The sequence below is a fragment of the Salvelinus sp. IW2-2015 genome, linkage group LG5 (assembly GCF_002910315.2).
Source record: "Salvelinus sp. IW2-2015 linkage group LG5, ASM291031v2, whole genome shotgun sequence".
Classification (NCBI taxonomy): domain Eukaryota; kingdom Metazoa; phylum Chordata; class Actinopteri; order Salmoniformes; family Salmonidae; genus Salvelinus; species Salvelinus sp. IW2-2015.
The window spans coordinates 25,177,585-25,199,397 of NC_036844.1; the positions used below are offsets into that span (position 1 = coordinate 25,177,585).

The window sequence follows — 21,813 nt, forward strand, 5'->3', positions numbered from 1 at the left end:
TCCTAGCCCAGAGTTGACATCAAGTAAGCCTTTTTATCCAATCTTAATTTTCCAGAACAGTCACTACTTATCCAAAGTTATGAAGAATGTCAACACAGGGATGCCACGTTCATGCATGTCTGCTAGTGGTGTCTGTTTGTCCACTGTGTATGTTATGGTCATAATTCCCCCTCCCAAGTCAGGCACAGTTTTTGCATACTCTCCACTACCTCTCACTTTACTTCTCCGCCAACACCCTCACCAGGCAACTTTTTCGGATGGACTGACACACTGAGTATGTAATACACAGTCTTTTTCTGATGAATTCTAAACCTTCCCAAASCTTCACTTTGGCCAATCCTCAATGCTTTGTGCATGTTTCCCAGCACCAACAATAGTCGCTACAGCCAGGGGAAATATCCCCCAGCCCCACTTCATCGCACGATCTGAGTTTCATCATCTATATCAATTTCCCCACAGGACATGGAAACACAAATATGGTTATTATTACTACCTCCATGTAAACATAACTGGACAATAGCAGTTAGGCCTAGATCTATGTTTTTGTAGTCAGCGGGTGACCTTGATAAAGCATAGTGGCAGTTGTTGACTTCCTGAACAGATGTCTGTGAGATGCAACCGCATCATCACACAGACAGGGGGCACTGTTTGCCAGCCTGTGTTCAGGTGTCACCTTGACAACTTGTTTTCCCCTCTGATTTTTAGAGATATCAATACATCAGTTTGTCCTGATCTATCTATCTCACATATCAGTCTGGAGCGATAAGGCCTATGTCCCCTTAAGCAAGCCACTCAGCTCAGGGTCAGCACTGCAATCCAAAGGACCTGTCTGATGCCAAAATTGAGTCTGGGTCACTAAGGAGAGAGAATTCCCTTATGTCAACATAGCAATTGCGTTACTTAACRCAGTCATTTTGGAATATCACTTTTTGTCTGGAGTGTCCATTTTTGGCTGTATTTAAAGCAGGAATCCTTCATTGAAACAAAGTGGTCACCCGCCTGTGTTTTGGAAAAAGCTGAGGAATGGGGCTAGAGAAATGTAACCACTCAAATTCATAGACAGAGTTATGTATTTCTAAAAAATGTAAAAAATAGGAAACGGTCACCTTTATTTAACTAGGCAAGTCAGTTAAGAACAAATTCTTATTTACAATGACGTATGCAAGGACTGACCGTCCATGATATCAAAATGATAGTTTTAACCATGTTTTGAGGATATGCTTTGTTTGTTTACAAACATTTGAGTATAACAAGCTTATGTTGGGTTCTGATGTGGTATGACAGTTAATCTAAGCTCAGGAGGCATTTATAAGTTACAGTGCCTTCAGAAAGTATTCAGACCTCTTGACTTTTCCACATTTTGTTACAGCCTTGTTTTAAAATGGAAAAAATAGAAAATAATCCTCAGCAATCTACACATAATACCCCATAATGACAAAGCGAAAACAGGTTTTTAGAATTTTTGCAAATTTATCAACAACAAAAAAACATACTTTATTTACATAAATATTCAGGCCCTTTGCTATGAGACTCAAAATTGAGCTCAAGTGTATTCTGTTTCCATTGATCATCCTTGATGTTTCTACATCTCGATTAGAGTCCACCTGTGGTGAATTCAATTGATTGAACATGATTTGCAAAGGCACACCTGACTATATAATGTCCTACAGTTGACAGTGCATGTCAGAGCAAAAACATGCCATGAAGTTGAAGGAATTGTCTGTAGAGCGCCGAGACAGAATTGTGTCGAGGCACAGATCGGGGGAAGGGTAACAAAAAAAATTCTGCAGCATTTCATGTCCCCCCGCCCGGTGGCCTCCATCATTCTTAAATGGAATAAGTTTGGAACCACCAAGACTTCCTAGATCTGGCCGCCCAGCCAAACTGAGCAATCGGGGGAGAAGGACCTTGGTCAGGGAGGTGACCAAGAACCCGATGGTCACTCTGACAGAGCTCTAGAGTTCCTCTGTGGAGATTGGAGAACCTTCCAGAAGGACAACCATCTCTGCAGCACTCCACCAATCATGTATTTATGGTAGAGTGGCCAGAAGGAAGCCACTCCTCAGTAAAAGGCACATGACAGCCTGCTTGGAGTTTGCCAAAAGGCACCTAAAGGACTCTCAGACCATGAGAAAAGAGATTCTCTGGTCTGATGAAACCAAGAATGAACTCTTTGGCCTGAATGCCAAGCGTCACATCTGGAGGAAACCTGGCACCATCCCTACGGTGAAGCATGGTGGTGGCAGCATCATGTTGTGGGGATGTTTTTCAGCGGCAGGGACTGGGAGTCTAGTCAGGATCGAGGGAAAGATGAACAGAGCAAAGTACAGAGAGATCCTTGATGAAAACTTGCTCTCAGGACCTCAGACTGGGGCAAAGGTTCACCTTCCAACAGGTCAACGACCCTAAGCACACTGCCAAGACACCGCAGGAGTGGCTTCGGGACAAGTCTGAATGTCCTTGAGTGGCCCAGTCAGAGCCCGGAATTGAACCTGATCGAACATCTCTGGAGAGACCTGAAAATAGCTGTGCAGCAACGCTCCCCATCCAACCTGACAGAGCTTGAGAGGATCTGCAGAGAAGAATCGGAGAAACTCCCCAAATACAGTTGTGCCAAGCTTGTATCGTCATACCCAAGAATATTCGAAGCTGTAATCGCTGCCAAAGGTGCTTCAACAAAGTACTAAGTAAAGGTCTGAATACTCATGTAAATGTAATATTTCAGTGTTTTTTTATTTGTAATAAATTAGCTAACTTTTTTAAAAACTGTTTTTACTTAGTCACCACCCCCAACCCCCCCCAATCAATGTAATACTTTTTAGAATAAGGCTGTAACGTAACAAAATGTGGAAAAAGTCAAGGGTTCAGAATACTTTTCGAATGCACTAACTTATATAATTAAAAATGGATGTAGCAACTAAGGGTTCTATATTTAATGGCCTATATATTCAGTTGCATCACTTTCCCCTTCTCACTGAAGTTTATTTTCTGGTTGGCTTGCATTCAAAGTGCATGACCCGTGTCCTCCTTACCTCCCTCTTACCTGATCATTCCTGACCTCAGTGTATAGAATGGAGATTCTGTAGTCATTTTAGCAGTTTGAGGATGTAGAGGCCTCTAGACGTTCTGTGTTGTGAAGCTTGTCCTGTTGTCCCTCTACAGCCCTAGATGACCATGACAGTGCAGTGGACGACCGGGACAGTGACTACCGCAGTGAGACCAGCATCAGCTTGCCCCCGCGCTACCATACTACGGCCCAGCCCAACTCCTCCATGCACCAGTACCCCATGGGCCCCCAGCTCCAGAACCACCTGGACTCTTGCACAGACTCCATGCACAGCTTTGACATGGACTACAGAGACCACCGCGGGAGCAGGTAGAGTTTCTGAATAACACACACAAACATACAGGACATGCCCCTACACAGAATACAAAGACACATGCACAATACAAATTCAGCCATAAAAGATGGCACACCTATTCACGTATACTACAGTCATACATATTGACACAAAGTGAAGAAGAGTTAAGACATGAATAGAGTTTTTGAAGTGCAGTATCAGTCATTTATTTTCTGTTGGTTAGTTCTGATGGCTTGATTTTCACGTCAAACTATTAAATGATTATATTGCAAATAGACCCAGTTAACTGAGGGCCTGAGGCTTAGCTCTTTTGTTTATTGGAGGGTGTCCCTCTTTCAGATGATTTGGGGTCATCCATCCTCCTGGTACAGAATCAAGCATCAGAATACAAGCACATTTCTCAAGTAAGGTTGGCAGCTTTAAATCTAGTCAGGTTATGTTTATTTGTCACTGACACATCCTTTAACACAGCATAAGAAGGAGGTTAGCAATTTCACCTGCTTGAATATATCAATAGTTCCCCCTAGGGAGTGATTCTTCAATCTAATAATGTTGTGGGCAACCGTGCAAGTTAACCCAATAGATATTGAATCTTTGGTGTTTTGTATATAATTGGATCTAGTATAGAATTTGTATAGAATTTTTATCTAGTTAATATATATCTGTAAACATGCAGTGCCTTCAGAAAGTATACCCCTTGACTTATTCCAACAATGTGTTGTTTCAGCCTAAATTCCAAATTAATTACATAGATTTTTTTTCTCATCCATCTACACGCAATAATGCATAATGACAAAGTGAAAACAAGTTTTCCGAAATGTATTGAAAATTAAGTATAGATGTATATATCTCATTTACATAAGTATACACAACCCTGAGTTAATACAGTGGGGCAAAAAAGTATTTAGTCAGCCACCAATTGTGCAAGTTCTCCCACTTAAAAAGATGAGAGAGGCCTGTAATTTTCATCATAGGTACACTTCAACTATGACAGACAAAATGAGAAAAAAGAATCCAGAAAATCACATTGTAGGATTTTTAATGAATTTATTTGCAAATTTTGGTGGAAAATAAGTATTTGGTCACCTACAAACAAGAAGATTTCTGGCTCTCACAGACCTGTAACTTCTTCTTTAAGAGGCTCCTCTGTCCTCCTCGTTACTGTATTAATGGCACCTGTTTGAACTTGTTATCAGTATAAAGACACTGTCCACAACAGTCACACTCCAAACTCCACTATGGCCAAGACCAAAGAGCTGTCAAAGGAACACCAGAAACAAAATTGTAGACCTGCACCAGGCTGGGAAGACTGAATCTGCAATAGGTAAGCAGCTTGGTTTGAAGAAATCAACTGTGGGAGCAATTATTAGGAAATGGAAGACATACAAGACATACAATCTCCTCGATCTGGGGTCTCACGCAAGATCTCACCCCGTGGGGTCAAAATGATCACAAGAACGGTGAGCAAAATCCAGAACCACACGGGGGACCTAGTGAATGACCTGCAGAGAGCTGGGACAAAAGTAACAAAGCCTACCATCAGTAACACACTACGCGCCAGGGACTCAAATCCTGCAGTGCAGTGCCAGCAGTGTCCCTGCTTAAGCAGTACATGTCCAGGCCATCTGAAGTTTGCTAGAGAGCATTTGGATGATCCAGAAGAAGATTGGTAGAATGTCATATGGTCAGATGAAACCAAAATAAACTTTTGGTAAAACTCAACTCGTCGTGTTGGAGGACAAAGAATGCTGAGTTGCATCCAAGAACACCAATACTACTGTGAAGCATGGGGGGTGAAACATCATGCTTTGGGGCTGTTTTTCTGCAAAGGGACCAGGACTGATCCGTGTAAAGGAAAGAATGAATGGGGCATGTATCGTGAGATTTTGAGTGAAAACCTCCTTCCATCAGCAAGGGCATTGAAGATAAACGTGGCTGGGTTTTCAGCATGACAATGATCAACCACCGCGGGCAACGAAGGAGTGGCTTCGTAAGAAGCATTTCAAGGTCCTGGAGTGGCCTAGCCAGTCTCCAGATCTCAACCCCATAGAAAATCTTTGGGGGGAGTTGAAAGTCCGTGTTGCCCAGCAACAGCCCCAAAACATCACTGCTCTAGAGGAGATCTGCATGGAGGAATGGGCCAAAATACCAGCAACAGTGTGTGAAAACCTTGTGAAGACTTACAGAAAACATTTGACCTCTGTCATTGCCAACAAAGAGTATATAACAAAGTATTGAGATAAACTTTTGTTATTGACCAAATACTTATTTTCCACCATAATTTACAAATAAATTCATTAAAAATCCTACAATGTGATTTTCTGGATTTTCTTTCTTTCTCATTTTGTCTGTCATAGTTAAAGTGTACCTATGATGAAAATTACAGGCCTCTCTCATATTTTTAAGTGGGAGAACTTGCACAATTGGTGGCTGACTAAATACTTTTTTGCCCCACTGTACATGTTAGAATCACCTATGGCAGCGATTATAGCTGTGGGGCTTTCTGGGTCTCTAAGTGCTTTGCACACCTGGATTGTACAATATTTGCACATTATTCTTTCAAAAATCTTCAAGCTCTGTCGAATTGGTTGTTGATCATTGCTAGACTACCATTTTCAAGTATTGCCATAGATTTTCAAGCAGATTTAAGTCCAAACTCTAACTTGGCCACTCAGGAACATTCACTGTCTTCTTGTTAAGTAACTCCACTGTAGATTTGGCCTTGTGTTTTAGGTTGTCTTGCTGAAAGGTGAATTCATCTCCCAGTGTCTGTTGGACAGCAGACTGAACCAGCTTTTCCTCCAGGATTTTGACTGTGCTTAGCTCCATTCCATTTATTTTTTGTCCTGAATAACTCCACAGTCCTTAACAATTACAAGCATGCCCATAACATGATACAGCCACGACTATGCTTGAAAATATGGAGAGTGATACTCAGTAATGTGTTTTATTGGATTTGCCCCAAACATACAGTGCATTCAGAAAGTATTCAGACCCCTTGACTTTTTCCCCATTTGTTACGTTACAGCCTTATTCTAAAATGGATTAAATAGTTTTTTCCCTCATCAATCTACAGACAATACGCCATTTTTAGATTTTTKGAAATGTTTGCAAATGTATTAAAAATATAGTATTCAGACCCTTTACTCAGTTCTTTGTTGAAGCACCTTTGGTAGCGATTACAGCCTCATGTCTTCTTGGGTATGACGCTACAAGCTTGGCACACCTGTATTTGGGGAGTTTCTCCCATCCTCTCAARCTCTGTCAGATTGGATGGGGAGCATCGCTGCACAGCTATTTTCACGTCTCTCCAGAAATGTTCGATTGAGTTCATGTCCGGGCTCTGGCTGGGCCACTCAAGGACATTGAGACTTGTCCCGAAGCCACTCCTGCGTTATCTTGGTTGTTGTGCTGTTGAAAGGTGAACCTTCGCCCCAGTCTGAGGTCCTGAGCGCTCTGGAGCAGGTTTTCATCAAGGATCTCTCTGTACTTTGCTCTGTTCATCTTTCCCTCGATCCTGACTAGTCTCTCAGTGCCTGCTGYTGAAAAACATCCCCACAGCATGATGCTGCCACCACCATGCTTCACCGTAGGGATGGTGCCAGGTTCCTTCCAGACGTGACGCTTGGCATTCAAGCCAAAGAGTTCAATCTTGGTTTCGGCAGACTAGAGAATCTTGTTTCTCATGCTCTAAGAGTGCTTTAGGTGCCTTTTGGCAAACTCCAAGCTGGCTGTCATGTGCCTTTTACTGAGGAGTGGATTCCGTCTGGCCACTCTCCTTCTGGAAGGTTCTCCCATCTCCACAGAGGAACTCTGGAGCTCTGTCAGAGTGACCATCGGGTTCTTGGTCACCTCCCTGACCAAGGCCCTTATCCCCTGATTGTTCAGTTTGGCTGGGCGGCCAGCTATAGGAAGAGTCTTGGTAGTTCCAAACTTCTTCCATTTAAGAGTGATGGCAGCCCCTGTCTTCTTTTGGACCTTCAATGCTGCAGAACGTTTTTGGTACCCTTCCCCAGATCTGTACCTCAACACAATCCTGTCTCAGAGCTCTACGGACAATTCCTTCAACCTCATAGCTTGGTTTTTGCCAAAGGTGGATTACCTTTCTAACCAAAGGTGGATTACAATCAAGTTGTAGAAACATCTCATGGATGATTGATGGAAACAGGATGCACCTGACCTCAATTTCGAGTCCCATAGCAAAGAGTCTGAATACTTACGTAAATATGATATTTGTTTTTTTTTATATATAAATTGTATTATTTTTTTAAATACATTTTAGAAAAATTCTGTAACGTAACAAAATGTGGACAAAGAGAAGGGGTCTGAGTACTTTATGAATGCACTGTAACACTTTGTATTCAGGAAAAAGGTAAAAATCTGTCATTCTGCCCCTGAGGCAAGGTAGTAACCCCCTGTTCCCCGGGCGCCGAAGATGATTGTCGATTAAGGCACCCCCCCCCCCCCACCCGCACCACTCTCTGATTGAGGGGTTAAATGTGGAAGACACATTTCAGTTGAATACATTGTTGGACAACTGACTAGGTATCCCTCTTTCCCTATGTTGTGTGTAGGCCAGTGACAAGAAATCTTCATTTCATCTATTATAAATTTAGGCTGTAAAATAACAAAATGTGGATAAAGTTGTGGGGTGTGAATACTTTCTGAAGGCACTGTAGTTAAGAAGGAACACATTTGGTCTTTAACCAAAATGGTCAAATTGTCAAAATTGTCCAACTGCTTGGAAGTTTTCCAGGATGAAACACAAATAATTAGCCAACTCCCATCCTGTATCCAGTGTAGAATGGTTATTTGCACTCTTACTTGTGTGACTTGCTGTGGAAAACATGTGGCTCAGTGAGATTGTGGTAAATGTCCGTCTGTGTGGACAGATAGAAAGCTGATCCGGATAATTCCATAATATCTGAAAAGAAAAGTGGGATTACAGCCAGGAAGTTTTTTTCCTTCAGACGTATTGTTTTACGAAACTTCTTTGGTAGTTTTAATGAAACTGAGCTTAGATTAGCCTGCTGTGGTCACACATGGGTCTTTGGGACCCTGGTGTTGGTTTAGTAATAGAAATTGCCCTCCTCTACCATGTCTCTATATGGCCTGTAAAACTACTTTGGACAGAGATGATTCAGGTTGGATTTGATGTTGTTGTTGATAATCCCCCAGAATGAGGAGGTGAATTTCGGTCATCACACACATAATGCACTTATATCAAACAATCTTAATAACACTCTTACCAATATACACATAAACACAAATTCACCACATTKTTATCATATGTATGTATTTAATGCTTATTGTCTCTGTCACATTGTCTTTATCTTGCTTTTTTTGTCCTGTTATAATATGCAATCTTTGTATTGTTTTATTTTCTGCTATTGTTTCCTCTCATATTCCATTTTACCTCTACCTTAATAAATTAACCTAAACTAGAGCCATAAACCATAAAGGAAGGGTCAGGATCATCCCTGTAGATTATGGCATGGGTGCGAAGGATTAGGAGAGCAAGTACAAAGTGCAGGGGAGAAATCAGCTGAGTGAGTTACTGGACAAGGAAGAGAATCGTTGGCCTGAGGACGATGTTATCCTCCGCATGGGGAGAGCTCTCACTGAGCCATCAGGCAGCTCACTCTCCCAAAGCACACAACGCAGTGGCATCCTACCTGGCACCTACCCAGCGGGCTATGACACTATCGATCGGCGGTGGATGAAAAAGAATTGGGATCCAGGATGACTGGCCACATTGGAGGCAGAGAAACTCACAGATGAGCCTTTCCCCCCTAATCTTGCACTCCTCCGCCAGAAGAGAGGGGAGCTGGTGCTGCAGCAGGTGTTAAAGATCGAGGAGGAGCAGATGACACCGTGCCTCAAGCCATACAAGAACAGACTTCTTTACAAGACTAGGATGTGCGCCAAAAACATGCTGAGGGACACCTTGGAGAACTACATGGTGTATCAGGAGGATGAAGCTGCCAGAATGAGGACAGGTTTAGGGTACGATTTAGAGGAGGAGCTGCACTACTCCAAGCGATCAGAGGAGGAGCTAGAGGAAATTGCCTCCTTAGCAGAGGCCATTCATTCTGAGAATGGGAGGGGCCATGGCCAAGGCAGACATGCTTCATCCCATGGAAGTTACATAGACAAACATCAGAGTTATCTGGTTAACAAGAGGGGAAAGGTGCAAATGGGAGCGCTGCTTCAGGAGCCCACCCTGTCTCCAGTGGAGGAACCAAGTGACGAGTATATGGATCCCATGGATGAGCTCCAGTGCCTAGTTGAAACAGTATCAGATTACCTGGCTGAAAAAGATTAGGAAATAAGCAAGTATGGGTCCCTTTCCAAGTCAAGCTTATCTTCCCGGGGCAGCGTAAGAATATAATCTACTGGAGAGGACCCAAGGACCCCTAGAGATGTCAAGGCGGAGACCCAGGCAGAGGCTTCACCTAAACCAGGAGTATCTGGAGTGAAAAATGCTATGAGTTCATTACTCAGTTCCTTCACTGACAAGGTTAGCTCAGCCCCAAGCAGCCCAGCTCAGGTTCTGCAGAAACTAAAGAAGTATCACCTGCACCATCTTCTCAATCTGGTATATCCACACTGTTTTCTTTAATTCCAAAATCCACCAGCCCTGCTCCTGTATCTGTTGTATCTCCTACAGTTCACCCCAGCAGAACATTTCCTTCAATTTACCTTCCCAGTCTGATGCCAAGACACAAGTCCACAATCAAGATACACCAGTCATTAGAACAGAGATTCTAAATAGTACAAGTGATAAAGTTCAGGACTCTGCAACGATGCCACAAACACCAGTCACTTTTGCTTTTGAGAAAATTAGTTTTGGTAAACTTTTTTTCAGGTGAAGAGAGAGTGAACTCCACAGAGGGAAAATGACCTCCAGGGAGAAGTGGCTCAAGAGAGGACTCTCAAAATCTTGCAAACTGGGATGAGAAATGTATCCAACTAGGTGAACAGTCAAGGGCTGTGATAGGAGACAGAAGCCTTAATTCAAGAAATACACCCCAGAATAAACGATTTGTTAATGCACAAGGAAAAGTTGTGCATGGGAGACCTGACTCTGACTACCTCTCAGCAATATGTGCCTACAGTGGGTGGGAAGCCCATTAGCCAACTACAACCAGTGAGTTCAGGGTTCTTTAGCCCTTTCAATAAATATTTCAGCTCATTAATTGCACCAGTTAACCCTGTGCTCTCGCAGGGCCCTCCCTGTTGCAGTGTATCCTGTATTTGAGTCAGCACCAGATATTAGCTTAGATAACCCTATGGAGGAGCCATCTTTAGGCAGTAAGCTAAAATGTCAGTTTCGTTCCTCTGATGATGTCTCTTCCCAACAGCCTTCAAAACCAGAAAGAGGGATGTTCTTTGGAGTCATGAAATTTGGTTCTGGTGAGGATGTCCATGCCTCCAACCCCCCAGAAAATCCTAGTCAACAACAGGCCCAGCATCACCAATTGACCCCAGTTCCACATCAGCAGCATATGCAGCAACATCAGAGACCACCTCCAATGCCTCTTGGGCATGCTCCTCCTCAACCTGAACCTCAAGGTTTTTTAACAGGATTTCTTAGATTTGGCTCTGCGGGTGACTTATCTGGGAACCCACCACCATAGCAAGTTCCCCCAAACAGTCAACTTCCTGATCCAGTAATCCTCAACAGTTCCCTTGCCAACCTCTGACACAAGTGCAAGTCCTCATTCTCAGCCGGGGGGGTATTCTCTCAGGGTTTCTGAGGTTTTCATCTGCAGAAAGCCTATCACCTAAGTGTACAACCTCCCCAGGCCCACCAGCAAGGTGCTTTCCCAAGCAATCATCCTAGTCAGCAACAAGCACCAAACCCATCTCAACAAGCACCCCCTCAACAAGGAGGCATTTTCTCTGGGTTGTTTAAATTAAATTCCTCTAATGTTTTGAGCACCCAAACAACTCGTAATCAGCAGAACTTCAACCAACAGAATATGCCAGGAACAAACCGTGGTCCACTGAGGAACCAGGCTTTTCTAGACAACATCCAGGCTTTTCTAGACAACATACAGTTCCAAAACCTGCTCAACAAGGTGGTCTCCTTTCTGGAATTTTTCAATTTGCTTCTGTAGGCAATGCATCTACAGTCGTGGCCAAAAGTTTTGAGAATGACACAAATATTAATTTTCACAAAGTCTGCTGCCTCAGTTTGTATGATGGMAATTTGCATATACTCCAGAATGTTATGAAGAGTGATCAGATGAATTGCAAAGTCCCTCTTTGCCATGCAAATGAACTGAATCCCCCCCATTTCAGCCTTGCCACAAAAGGACCAGCTGACATCATGTCAGTGATTCTCTCGTTAACACAGGTGTGAGTGTTGACGAGGACAAGGCTGGAGATCACTCTGGCATGCTGATTGAGTTCAAATAACAAACTGGAAGCTTCAAAAGGATGGTGGTGCTTGGAATCATTGTTCTTCCTCTGTCAGCCATGGTTACCTGCAAGGAAACACGTGCCGTCATCATTGCTTTGCACAAAAAGGGCTTCACAGGCAAGGATATTGCTGCCAGTAAGATTACACCTAAATCAACCATTTATCRGATCATCAAGAACTTCAAGGAGAGCGGTTCAATTGTTGTGAAGAAGGCTTCAGGGCGCCCAAGAAAGTCCAGCAAGCGCCAGGACCGTCTCCTAAAGTTGATTCAGCTGCAGGATTGGGGCACCACCAATACAGAGCTTGCTCAGGAATGGCAGCAGACAGGTGTGAGTGCATCTGCACGCACAGTGAGGCAAAGACTTATGGAGGATGGCCTGGTGTCAAGAAGGRCAGCAAAGAAGCCACTTCTCAACAAGGAAAACCATCAGGGATAGACTGATATTCTGCAAAAGGTACAGGGATTGGACTGCTGAGGACTTGGGTAAAGTCATTTTCTCTGATGAATCCCCTTTCCGATTGTTTGGGGCATCCGGAAAAAAKCTTGTCCGGAGAAGACAAGGTGAGAGCCTGTGTCATGCCAACAGTAAAGCATCCTGAGAACATTCATGTGTGGGGGTTGCTTATCAGCCAAGGAAATGGGCTCACTCACAATTTTGCTTAAGAACACAGCCATGAATAAAGAATGGTACCAACACATCCTCCGAGAGCAACTTCTCCCAACCATCCAGGACCAGTTTGGTGACGAACAATGCCTTTTCCAGCATGATGGGGCACCTTGCCATAAGGCAAAAGTGATAACTAAGTGGCTCGGGGAACAAAACATTGATATTTTGGGTCCATGGCTAGGAAACTCCCCAGACCTTAATCCCATTGAGAACTTGTAGTCAATCCTCAAGAGGCGGGTGGACAAACAAAAACCCACAAATTCTGACAAACTCCAAGCATTGGTTATGCAAGAATGGGCTGCCATCAGTCAGGRTGTGGCCCAKAAGTTAATTGACAGCATGCCAGGGTGGATTGCAGAGGTCTTGAAAAAGAAGGGTCAACACTGCAAATATTGACTCTTTGCATCAACTTCATGTAATTGTCAATAAAAGCCTTTGACACTTATGAAATGCTTGTAATTATACTTCAGTATTCCATAGTAACATCTGACAAAAATATCTAAAGGCACTGAGGCAGCAGATTTTGTGAAAATTAATATTTGTGTCATTCTCAAAACTTTTGGCCACGACTGTACCGTACCAATCAGTCCCCAATCCCACAGACACTTTCTGCAGCTCCTCTCAATCAGCCTAGCCAGCAGTACCCAAACATGCAGGATGTGCAGTTGCAAAGACAAAATCAACCAACTCAACAGCCTAGTCAACAGGTGCAAAGTCAAAATCAACTAACTCAGCAGCCTAGTCAATCCAGAGTTCTGTTCTCTGGGCTATTTAAAAAAAAACGAATCTCAAGCACCTCCCCCAGAACCACCTGGTAAAAGTTTATTCTCAATGTTCAGTGGACCAAGTCCACCACAGGCACCATCTCAGTCTGGGTCCACCTCTCAGGTGCCTCAACCACAACCAGAGGCTAACTCGATTCTTGGAAGACTCCTTTCTGGTTCAACTGCTAGAAATGATTGTTTTCTGTGTTTGGAGGCCCCAGTGCCCCACAACCTTCAGCATCATCTCTGTCAGTTACAGGGTCCTCCGTTCCAGGATCTACAGTGCCTAAGGAACCATACACGGAAARTGTATTTTCCATGTTCAGTGGCCCTTTGTCACTCCCACAAGCTAGCTCCGATGAATCGGCAACCACAGTACCTACTCCTGAGTGTGCCACTACCCAAAAGGAATCCATCCCAGAATGTGCACCTTAGGAACCTGCCACAACTAAAGAACCAGAAGCCCTTAAAGAGCCACCACCTACAGACGCTCCTCAAACTGCAGGTTCTATGWTGGGAGGGTTGTTTGGAGGATCTAGTCCCCAGCCCACTGCAGCTACTCCTCAAACAGACCCAAGCTACAGGATTTCTCTCCGTGTTTGGAGGGTCTACTCCCCAGCCTRGCACTGCTGCCCCTCAAACTGCAGGTTCTAGGTTTGGGGGTTTGTTTGGAGGGTCTAGTCCTCAACCAGCTACAGCTGCCCTTCTAACTGCAGGTTCTCTGTTTGGAGGGTCTAGTCCCCTACCAGCTACAACTACTCCTCAAACGGCACCAACAACAACGCTGAGAACAAAATAGCAACAGCTACACCTGACACCACCCCAGCAGATAGCACTGCCAAAGATTCACAATTGTCTGAGTCACCTGGACAACCTGACGTCAAAACTCAACCTCAAGAGTCAGTTTCCCTCAAACCTGATCCTAAGGCTGTTAAAGTAGCCCAAGGCCAAGGCATTGAGAGACCTCCTGCTTCAGCTGTCGACTGTCAATCAAAAGAAGCTGATATCCCTACAGCATCAGGGCAACCTGCTAAAACAGAACAGCCCTCAAAAGCAGAACTACCTCCAACGAAGGATCAGTCCAGTTCTTCTGGAAAACAAAAGGCTGTGAAAGGAGCAGTAATACATGAGAAGCACAGAGTAATTTTGTGGGAGAGCCTGAAAGTAAGGAAATGGACAAATCAGTGCTAAGTGCCCAGAAGTGCCCAGAAGATTACCCCAGCTGACCAGTTGCCTAAGACTAAAGAGCCAGCCCTCATGTCCCTGTTTGGTGGTTTTATTTCAGGAACTGATGACGCTGGAAAGTCTTTTGGATCCATGTTTTGATCTACACCAACAATTCCCCAAGCCCTTCCCATAATTCCTCATGCAGAAGCAGGTGGTGGTGTGTTCTCAGGATTCAAAACAATATCTGCAGGCCTGTTTCAGGAGGACAAGATAAGTGTAGCAAAGCAAGAACCATCCACTGCCTCTGAGGTTTCTGGGGGGCTGCCAAACCTCCCAAACTACAAGCTCCCCCAGTTGTTACCACTCAGCCTAAAACTAATGATAAGCCAATCAAGGAGACAAGCGATCAAAGTGCGGTAGGTCCCCCTGGTGACTTAGCCAAACCCCAGATTTGCATCTCCACACCTGAGGTAGATCCTTCAGCATCCCTGTCCCAAAAGGAGAAGGAAAGCCTTGTAGAACCACCCCTCTCTGCAGATCCCACCTCTGGAATGCATCTGCACGACCAGTTCAAGAAGGACCTATTGAGTGCTAAAAGGCCAGTAGAAGCATACAAAATGGTCTTTCCTAACACCCTTTATGATGCATTGATATTTTGGGGAGCGTAACCAGGGTCCAGCTCCGCAATCCACCCCACTGAGTACTGTTTTCTGTCTCTTTCCTTTTAACCGTGTTTGTTTTAAGCAGTTGTGCTACTGTGTTGGTGGTTGATTGGGAAGTGTATTATACCTGGTTGTGATATATTGACAATAAGCTAAATATTTCTTACTCTTAAACTCCTAGCGTAAGATTAATTCAAGTTGTACATACATTGAAATTATAATTCTAAGAATGTTTTTTATTTTTTTATTATCTAAACCTTACAGAATTCCCTGTTGCCATTCAGTTTGATCAAGTTAGAGATTTCAGTCACTCATGGTCTCCCAGAAATAGTAATAAAAGAAAACCAGTACATGCTAAACCAGTACAGACAAACATTCATTGGGATAATCTGGTACATTAAAATTCATTTCAGGCAATTGGTGTATTCATTCTAATTTGACAACAGGTAGTTATTTTCTCTGTAAGGTTGGATGTCTTTTTTAAATGTTGTACAATTCAGTAGAAACTATAGAATAATGTCAATATCCAATTAATGAACCTAGTTTTTCTTCATCACAACAATGATTATTCTAATATTTAAGTCTCTTCCCTCACCCCTCTTTCACCACTCCAGTCCGGTAGAAAGTAGTCGCTTTGGGTCCTCTGGGAACCTGAGCCAGACCAGCTCCCAGATTAGTGAGACAGGCCAGGAGAGTGCTCCAGGCTCAGGGCTGGAAGAGTCCTTCCACTCCTATCACAGTACCGGCTTCCACCCCTCCATCAATGTCCAGCAACCTACCAATGGACACATCCCCAGCAATGGACACTCTGTTTTGGGGAAGAAGTTGGGCAGACCCTGCCTGGATGTGGGGAAAAGCTTAAATGGCTCCTTGAAGAAATTAGACCACTCAGTAGAGAAAAGATCCAACAAACATTTGCAGAGGTGAGTCTTTTATTAGAGAAAGAGTTGTGAATTTAGAACCGCCACTGAATAGTACAAGTACATTCTTGGTGATTCTCTCACTTTATCTCTCAATCCACACATCTCAGTTTCCACGACAATGAGCCTCCTTTCCCTTTCTCTCCATCCAGAATACACTGGTTGAAGGCCATCAACAAAGTCAGGGATCAGCGTCAGGAGGTAGGTTTTTTTCTCCCCATGTTAATCTTATGTTCCCTTTCCTCTCATATATGACCTTCTAATCATCTTGCCCACTCTACACATTCACAACCACACTTTTATTATCCTGCTCCCCATTTGTATTTTTTCCCCATCTGCTTGGTTGAGTTTCACCTCTAGTAGTTTGAAATCGGCAAACTAAATAGCTTATTCCAAGTATTTGTCAAGATGCGTTTACTTACGTGTATGTTTGCTGGTTGAGTTAGAATATCAAACAGCTGTTCACTGTTCTTGCTCTCTGAGTTAGATGTGACCCTAGTGGCTCTGCGCTTCAGAGGTGGAAAATTATCATTAATGGATTGTTAACTCAGGAATTAATCACTCTCTCACACACCACAAAGGACCTCTCAATTGCAGCCTCTTCTCGTGCTACCTCAGATTTGAGTGTTGAGGATTAGCGTGGCAGATGTGTTGTTGCTTACCCTTACCATCTGGGGGCGGCCCGTCAGGACGTCCAGGATCCAGTTGCAGAGGGAGGTGTTTAGTCCCAGGGTCCTTAGCTTAGTGATGAGCTTTGTGGGCATTATGGTATTGAACGCTGAGCTGTAGTCAATGAACAGCATTCTCACATAGGTGTTCCTTTTGTCCAGGTGGGAAAGGGCAGTGTGTAGCGCGATTGATATTACGTCATCTGTTGGGGCGGTATGCGAATTGGAGTGGGTCTAGGGTTTCCAGCATGATGGTCTTGATGTGAGCCATGAGCAGCCTTTCAAAGCACTTCATGGCTACTGACGTGAGTGCTATGCGGCGGTAATMATTTAGGCAGGTTACCTTAGTTTKCTTTGTCACAGGGACTATGTGTAACCGATGTGAAATGGCTAGCTAGTTAGCGGTGGTGCGCGCTAATAGCGTTTCAATTGGTGACGTCACTCGCTTTGAGACCTTGAAGTAGTGGTTCCCCTTGCTCTGCAAGGGCCGCGGCTTTTGTGGAGCGATGGGTAACGATGCTTCGTGGGTGACTGTTGTTGATGTGTGCAGAGCGTCCCTGGTTCGCGCCCGGGTCGGGGCGAGGGGACGGACTAAAGTTATACTGTTACATATGGTGGTCTGTTTGAAACATATAGGTATTACAGACTCGGTCAGGGAGAGGTGAAAAATGTCAGTGAAGACGCTTGCCAGTTGGTCTGTGCATGCTTTGAGTACACGTCCTGTTAATCCGTCTGGCCCGCGGCTTTGTGAATGTTGACCTGTTTAAAGGTCTTGCTTACATCGGCTACGGAGAGTGTGATCACACAGTTGTCCGGAACAGCTGGTGCTCTCATGCATGCTTCAGTGTTGCTTGCCTCGAAACGAGCATAACGGGCATTTAGCTTGTCTTGTAGGCTCACGTCACTGGGCAGCTTGCGGCTGGGTTTCCCTTTGTAGTCTAATATTGTTCAAGCCCTGCCACATCAGATGAGCGTCAGAGCCGGTGTAGTAGGATTCAATCCTAGTCCTGTATTGACGCTTTGCCTGTTTGATTGTTTGTCTGAGGGCATAGCGGGATTTCTTATAAGCGTCCGGCTTGGTGTCCAGCTCCTTTAGCTCGGTGTGGATTTTGGCTGTAATCAATGGTTTCCGGTTGGGAACTGTACTTATGGTCACTTGGGACRACGTCGTCGATGCACTTATTGATGAAGCCAGTGACTGAGGTGCAGTACTACTTGTTTATCTTCCTTGTCTGCTAAATTACCTAAATGTAAAAATATACAAATGCAAAGCACACCGGGTATTTTTTTGGCCATGTTTCGGGGGCGGAGCTCATTAGAATAATGCCCATTGGCATTTTGGTCATTTAGCAGACACTCTTATCACACCATAGTGCCATCAGACTTCTGATACCAATGCAGGGTGAAAGTTTGCCACAAAATTGTGAACTGCTATAAAAAAAAATGTGTATACAATGATTTTGTATTTTGATAATACAAATTTCAAGTTTCGAAAGTATCTTCTTACAAAATACATTGGATTGTAGAGCAGACCAGTGAAATACAAAATACTAAAAGGTTATTGAAATACGTATTTTAAATTCAGAAATACTTCCCATCTCTGACTCATTCTCCCTCTGTAGCCACTGCACTAATGGTGTGGTGAATTCCGCCTAGGTGAGAGACTGAACAACTAAATGAGAGAGTGAGGGAAAGATGCAGGAAAATAGGGAACAAGTGTGATGGGAATAAAGAGGTACAGCTTCAATGTTTATCACATTGTTATTTTGCGCATTTTGCCGAGCAAATGTAGGCCGTGCTTTATCCTGTGATGCTCACTTTGGGGAGTATAAGGATAGTGAAAAAGTTTTGCACTTTTTTTTTTTTATTGTACAAAATAATTGGATGGGCTGGGATATTTGCAGAAAAGTACTGTGAGAAACCATGCTGATTTCACATTGTAGACTTACTACACAAGTGCATTTGAATGAGTTAAGAGGGCGGAAAAACCTGAATCTCTAAACTGAATACATCAAAAAAGGAATGACTTCTCTGTCAACCTCAATTTATCCTGATTCTTTGTGATGTAGGTGGCTGGGTGGAGCTGCCTTAAAGCTGCAATATGTAACTTTTTGGGTGACTTGACCAAATTCACATAGAAATGTGAGTTATAGTTCTGTCTTTCTTATTGAAAGCAAGTCTAAGTGGAAGATATGTTCTATGTGCACTATTTCYATGCTCCCCGGTCTTACGTTGTGTTGTTGCGCCTTACTTTTGGTGTTGTATACCAGCTTCAAATAGTTGAAAAATACTATATTTTTGGTTATGGAAAATATATTTCACAGCAGTTTAGATTGTTCAATGATTCTTAACACTACTTGCTTATTTTGTCACATGAACTGATATTAGGCAAACTATTTTAATTTTAGCCACCAGGAAATGGCAGAGCGATTTCTTGCATAGTGGACCTTTTTTAAGTAGTGATACCGGAGCTCCAAGGCATGCGTCGAAATCGCTAAGCAGTTTACTTCGAAACAGTGTGCCGATGCCTGTACCACTTCATCATAAGCACGTGATCAATGACGTCCGAAGTTTAATTTCGTTGAACAATCACCTGATTGGTTTGGTATTGGTTTCGGTATAAGACAAAAAGGCTACTCGGCGCATGCGCTACACCGTATGGGACGTCATCTATAATAATTTGGCTGCTTTAAATTATTTTGACCAGCATGTGCCACTAGTGTACACTGTGTTGATCAAAGCCGTGAGTAATTAACCTATTTTTGACACAATTGACTGGAAAGCATCAATGCTTCTGGAARCTTTGTTTCCCCATCACTACTTTTTTAAGGTTTATATTGCAAAAGAATGGTCAGATATCGTCAGTCTATCTGTTGGTCAGAGACAGTTCATATCAGACCTGGGTTCAAATACTATTGCAGGTATTTCAATTACTTTTCAATACATTTCAAAACAAGTATTCAGAACCTTTATTTAAAATAAAAACAAGTATTTGAATATGGGAATGTATGTGGAAATGCATGCATTTAACCCAGGAATTTGAAATAAGTACTTTCAAATGCAATTTGCTTGATTTAATAACAATTCAAATACTTAGATTCTCCTGTACTTCTGTATATCTTTTAGGCAGTAGTTCTGAAAGTAGTGCTCACAAGCCCTAGAAAATAGCGTACTATGTCAAATATGTGCACCACGTCATTGCACACTCTCGCTCTGAAGTGTGTGCATCTTGCTAGCTGTCACTCAAATGGCAGGGGACTGAAGATCATTGGCTAGAACTCTTAATTGCTAGGGGGCTGGCCCACATGGAGGGAAATGTAGCTTCCAGAAAAACGGTTGCTTTCAAACTAGGGATTTTGTAGCTAACTGAGGTAACACAGTAATTCTGTTCATAGATTATGCATGTATGAACTACACATTGACACATTCAGCCCACAGCAGGAGGTTTAAGAAARACTTTGTAGTCGCCAAAGTTCTGGAGCATGTCTTGAAATAAAAGTACTTGTTTTGGGCTGTGTATTTGGAAATACTCAAATACACATTATTATAATTTTTAAAAATACTAAAATACACATGTATTTGAACCCAGGTCTGGTTCATATACAGTATGAGGAATGTGTGGAAGACTAGAAGGACTGGTTTCAGCTGTAGCACAGATTATGTTGTTTCTAGTCATGCACTCCATTAAACCAATTGATCCGCGGTTAGAAACCAGTGCTGGTCGTAATGAACAGGTTACAGTTATAGTAGTGCGGTGTCTTGAGATGCATTCCATTAATTAAGCCATGCAGCCTGGTTATGAGGAAGGGGTTGTCATGGTGCTGTGTTCCATTATACTGATTGCTATAGGGCCGGTATAAGGGTCAAATGGAAAGAGAGTGAGGACAGCAGGATTGTACAGATAGAGGTGGAGAGAGAGGGGGGTATGGAGAGAGGGAGACTGAGAGCTGGCATTTTCACAGCTTCAGATTAGCTTTGTGCTGGAATACATCGCCAGAGGACAGAGAGAAAGGGGACGGAACGAGAGAGGGAATGCACAAAGAGCGGGAGGGAGGGGTACTTAACTGGGACTGAACTGTCATGTGAGCCTAGACTCCTCGCGCTTGCCCTTCCTGGGTTTGTACATCTGGAATGAGAGAGTCAACACTTCTCCTACGTCTGTCAATCTGGGTGAAGACGAGCAGTCCAATGTGCTTTGAATGTAGCTCATGGAATTAAAAGCACCTGGGGATATGTAAAGAAAGGGGAAAAAATTACTTTTAAGATTTGGCGCTTGTCTTCTATTGAGTGGTTTTCCACAAGGAGTCAACGGTCCCCACTAAGTGACTTCTCTCACCTTCACAGATTCTTATTGTATACTATTACCCTTTTCTGCCTTCATGAGGTAAGCTTTATTTAATTTTATGCATCTTTAGAAATGGTATTATTGCATTAAGTTTGCATTTTAAYATTGCGCTACATAAACTTAAGAGAATGTTTGCTCTTGACTTTTCTGACTTTTATGCATGAAATGTATGGCTAATAGAAAAATGTTTCCATAACAATGAGTAATATTGTGCGGACATGGATTCAAATTATGTGTATTTAATTATCTGGTATTTAAAATACTTTTTTCGGTGTATTTGAGTATTTTSAAATACACAGTCCAAAACAAGTACTTTTATTTTAGTATAGAATGGTTATTTGTAAAAACCAAATAGTCTACCAAATTGCATTTGAGAGTATTTTCAAATACTTATTTAAAATCGAATTTTCAAATACTTATTGATAATTATATTTTCAAATAACTTGGTTAAATGCATGAGAGTGTATCTGAGTATTTTAAAATACTTTCCAAGTGTTTTTCCAAATTCATAAAAGTATTAAACTACTTGTCTTTTCAAATTAAATATATCTGAATACTTTCTTCAAATTTATACTGAAAAAAATATTAACGCAACATGCAACAATTTCGTAGATTTTACTGAGTTACACTTCATAGAAGGAAATCAGTCAATTTAAATAAATAAATTAGGCTCTAATCTATGGATTTCCCATTACTGGGCAGGGGCGCAGCCATGGGTGGGCCTGGGAGGTCATAGGTCCACCCACTGGGGAGCCAGKTCCACCCACTGGGGAGCCAGGCCCAGCCAATCAGAATGAGTTTTCCCCACAAAAGGGCTTTATTACAGAAA

General features: G+C 42.9%; 1 protein-coding gene across 2 annotated transcripts in view; it reads left to right on the forward strand.

Moving 5' to 3' along the window:
- Positions 1–21,813, forward strand: part of LOC111964092 (protein unc-13 homolog B) — a 123,856-nt gene that overhangs the window by 50,647 nt on the left and 51,396 nt on the right. For both annotated transcript variants that reach the window (XM_070443624.1, XM_023987812.2), the window contains exons 8-10: positions 3,163–3,376; positions 15,666–15,974; positions 16,124–16,172. In XM_070443624.1, the coding sequence (XP_070299725.1) occupies positions 3,163–3,376; positions 15,666–15,974; positions 16,124–16,172 (572 nt within the window). The remainder of the gene's footprint in view (positions 1–3,162; positions 3,377–15,665; positions 15,975–16,123; positions 16,173–21,813) is intronic.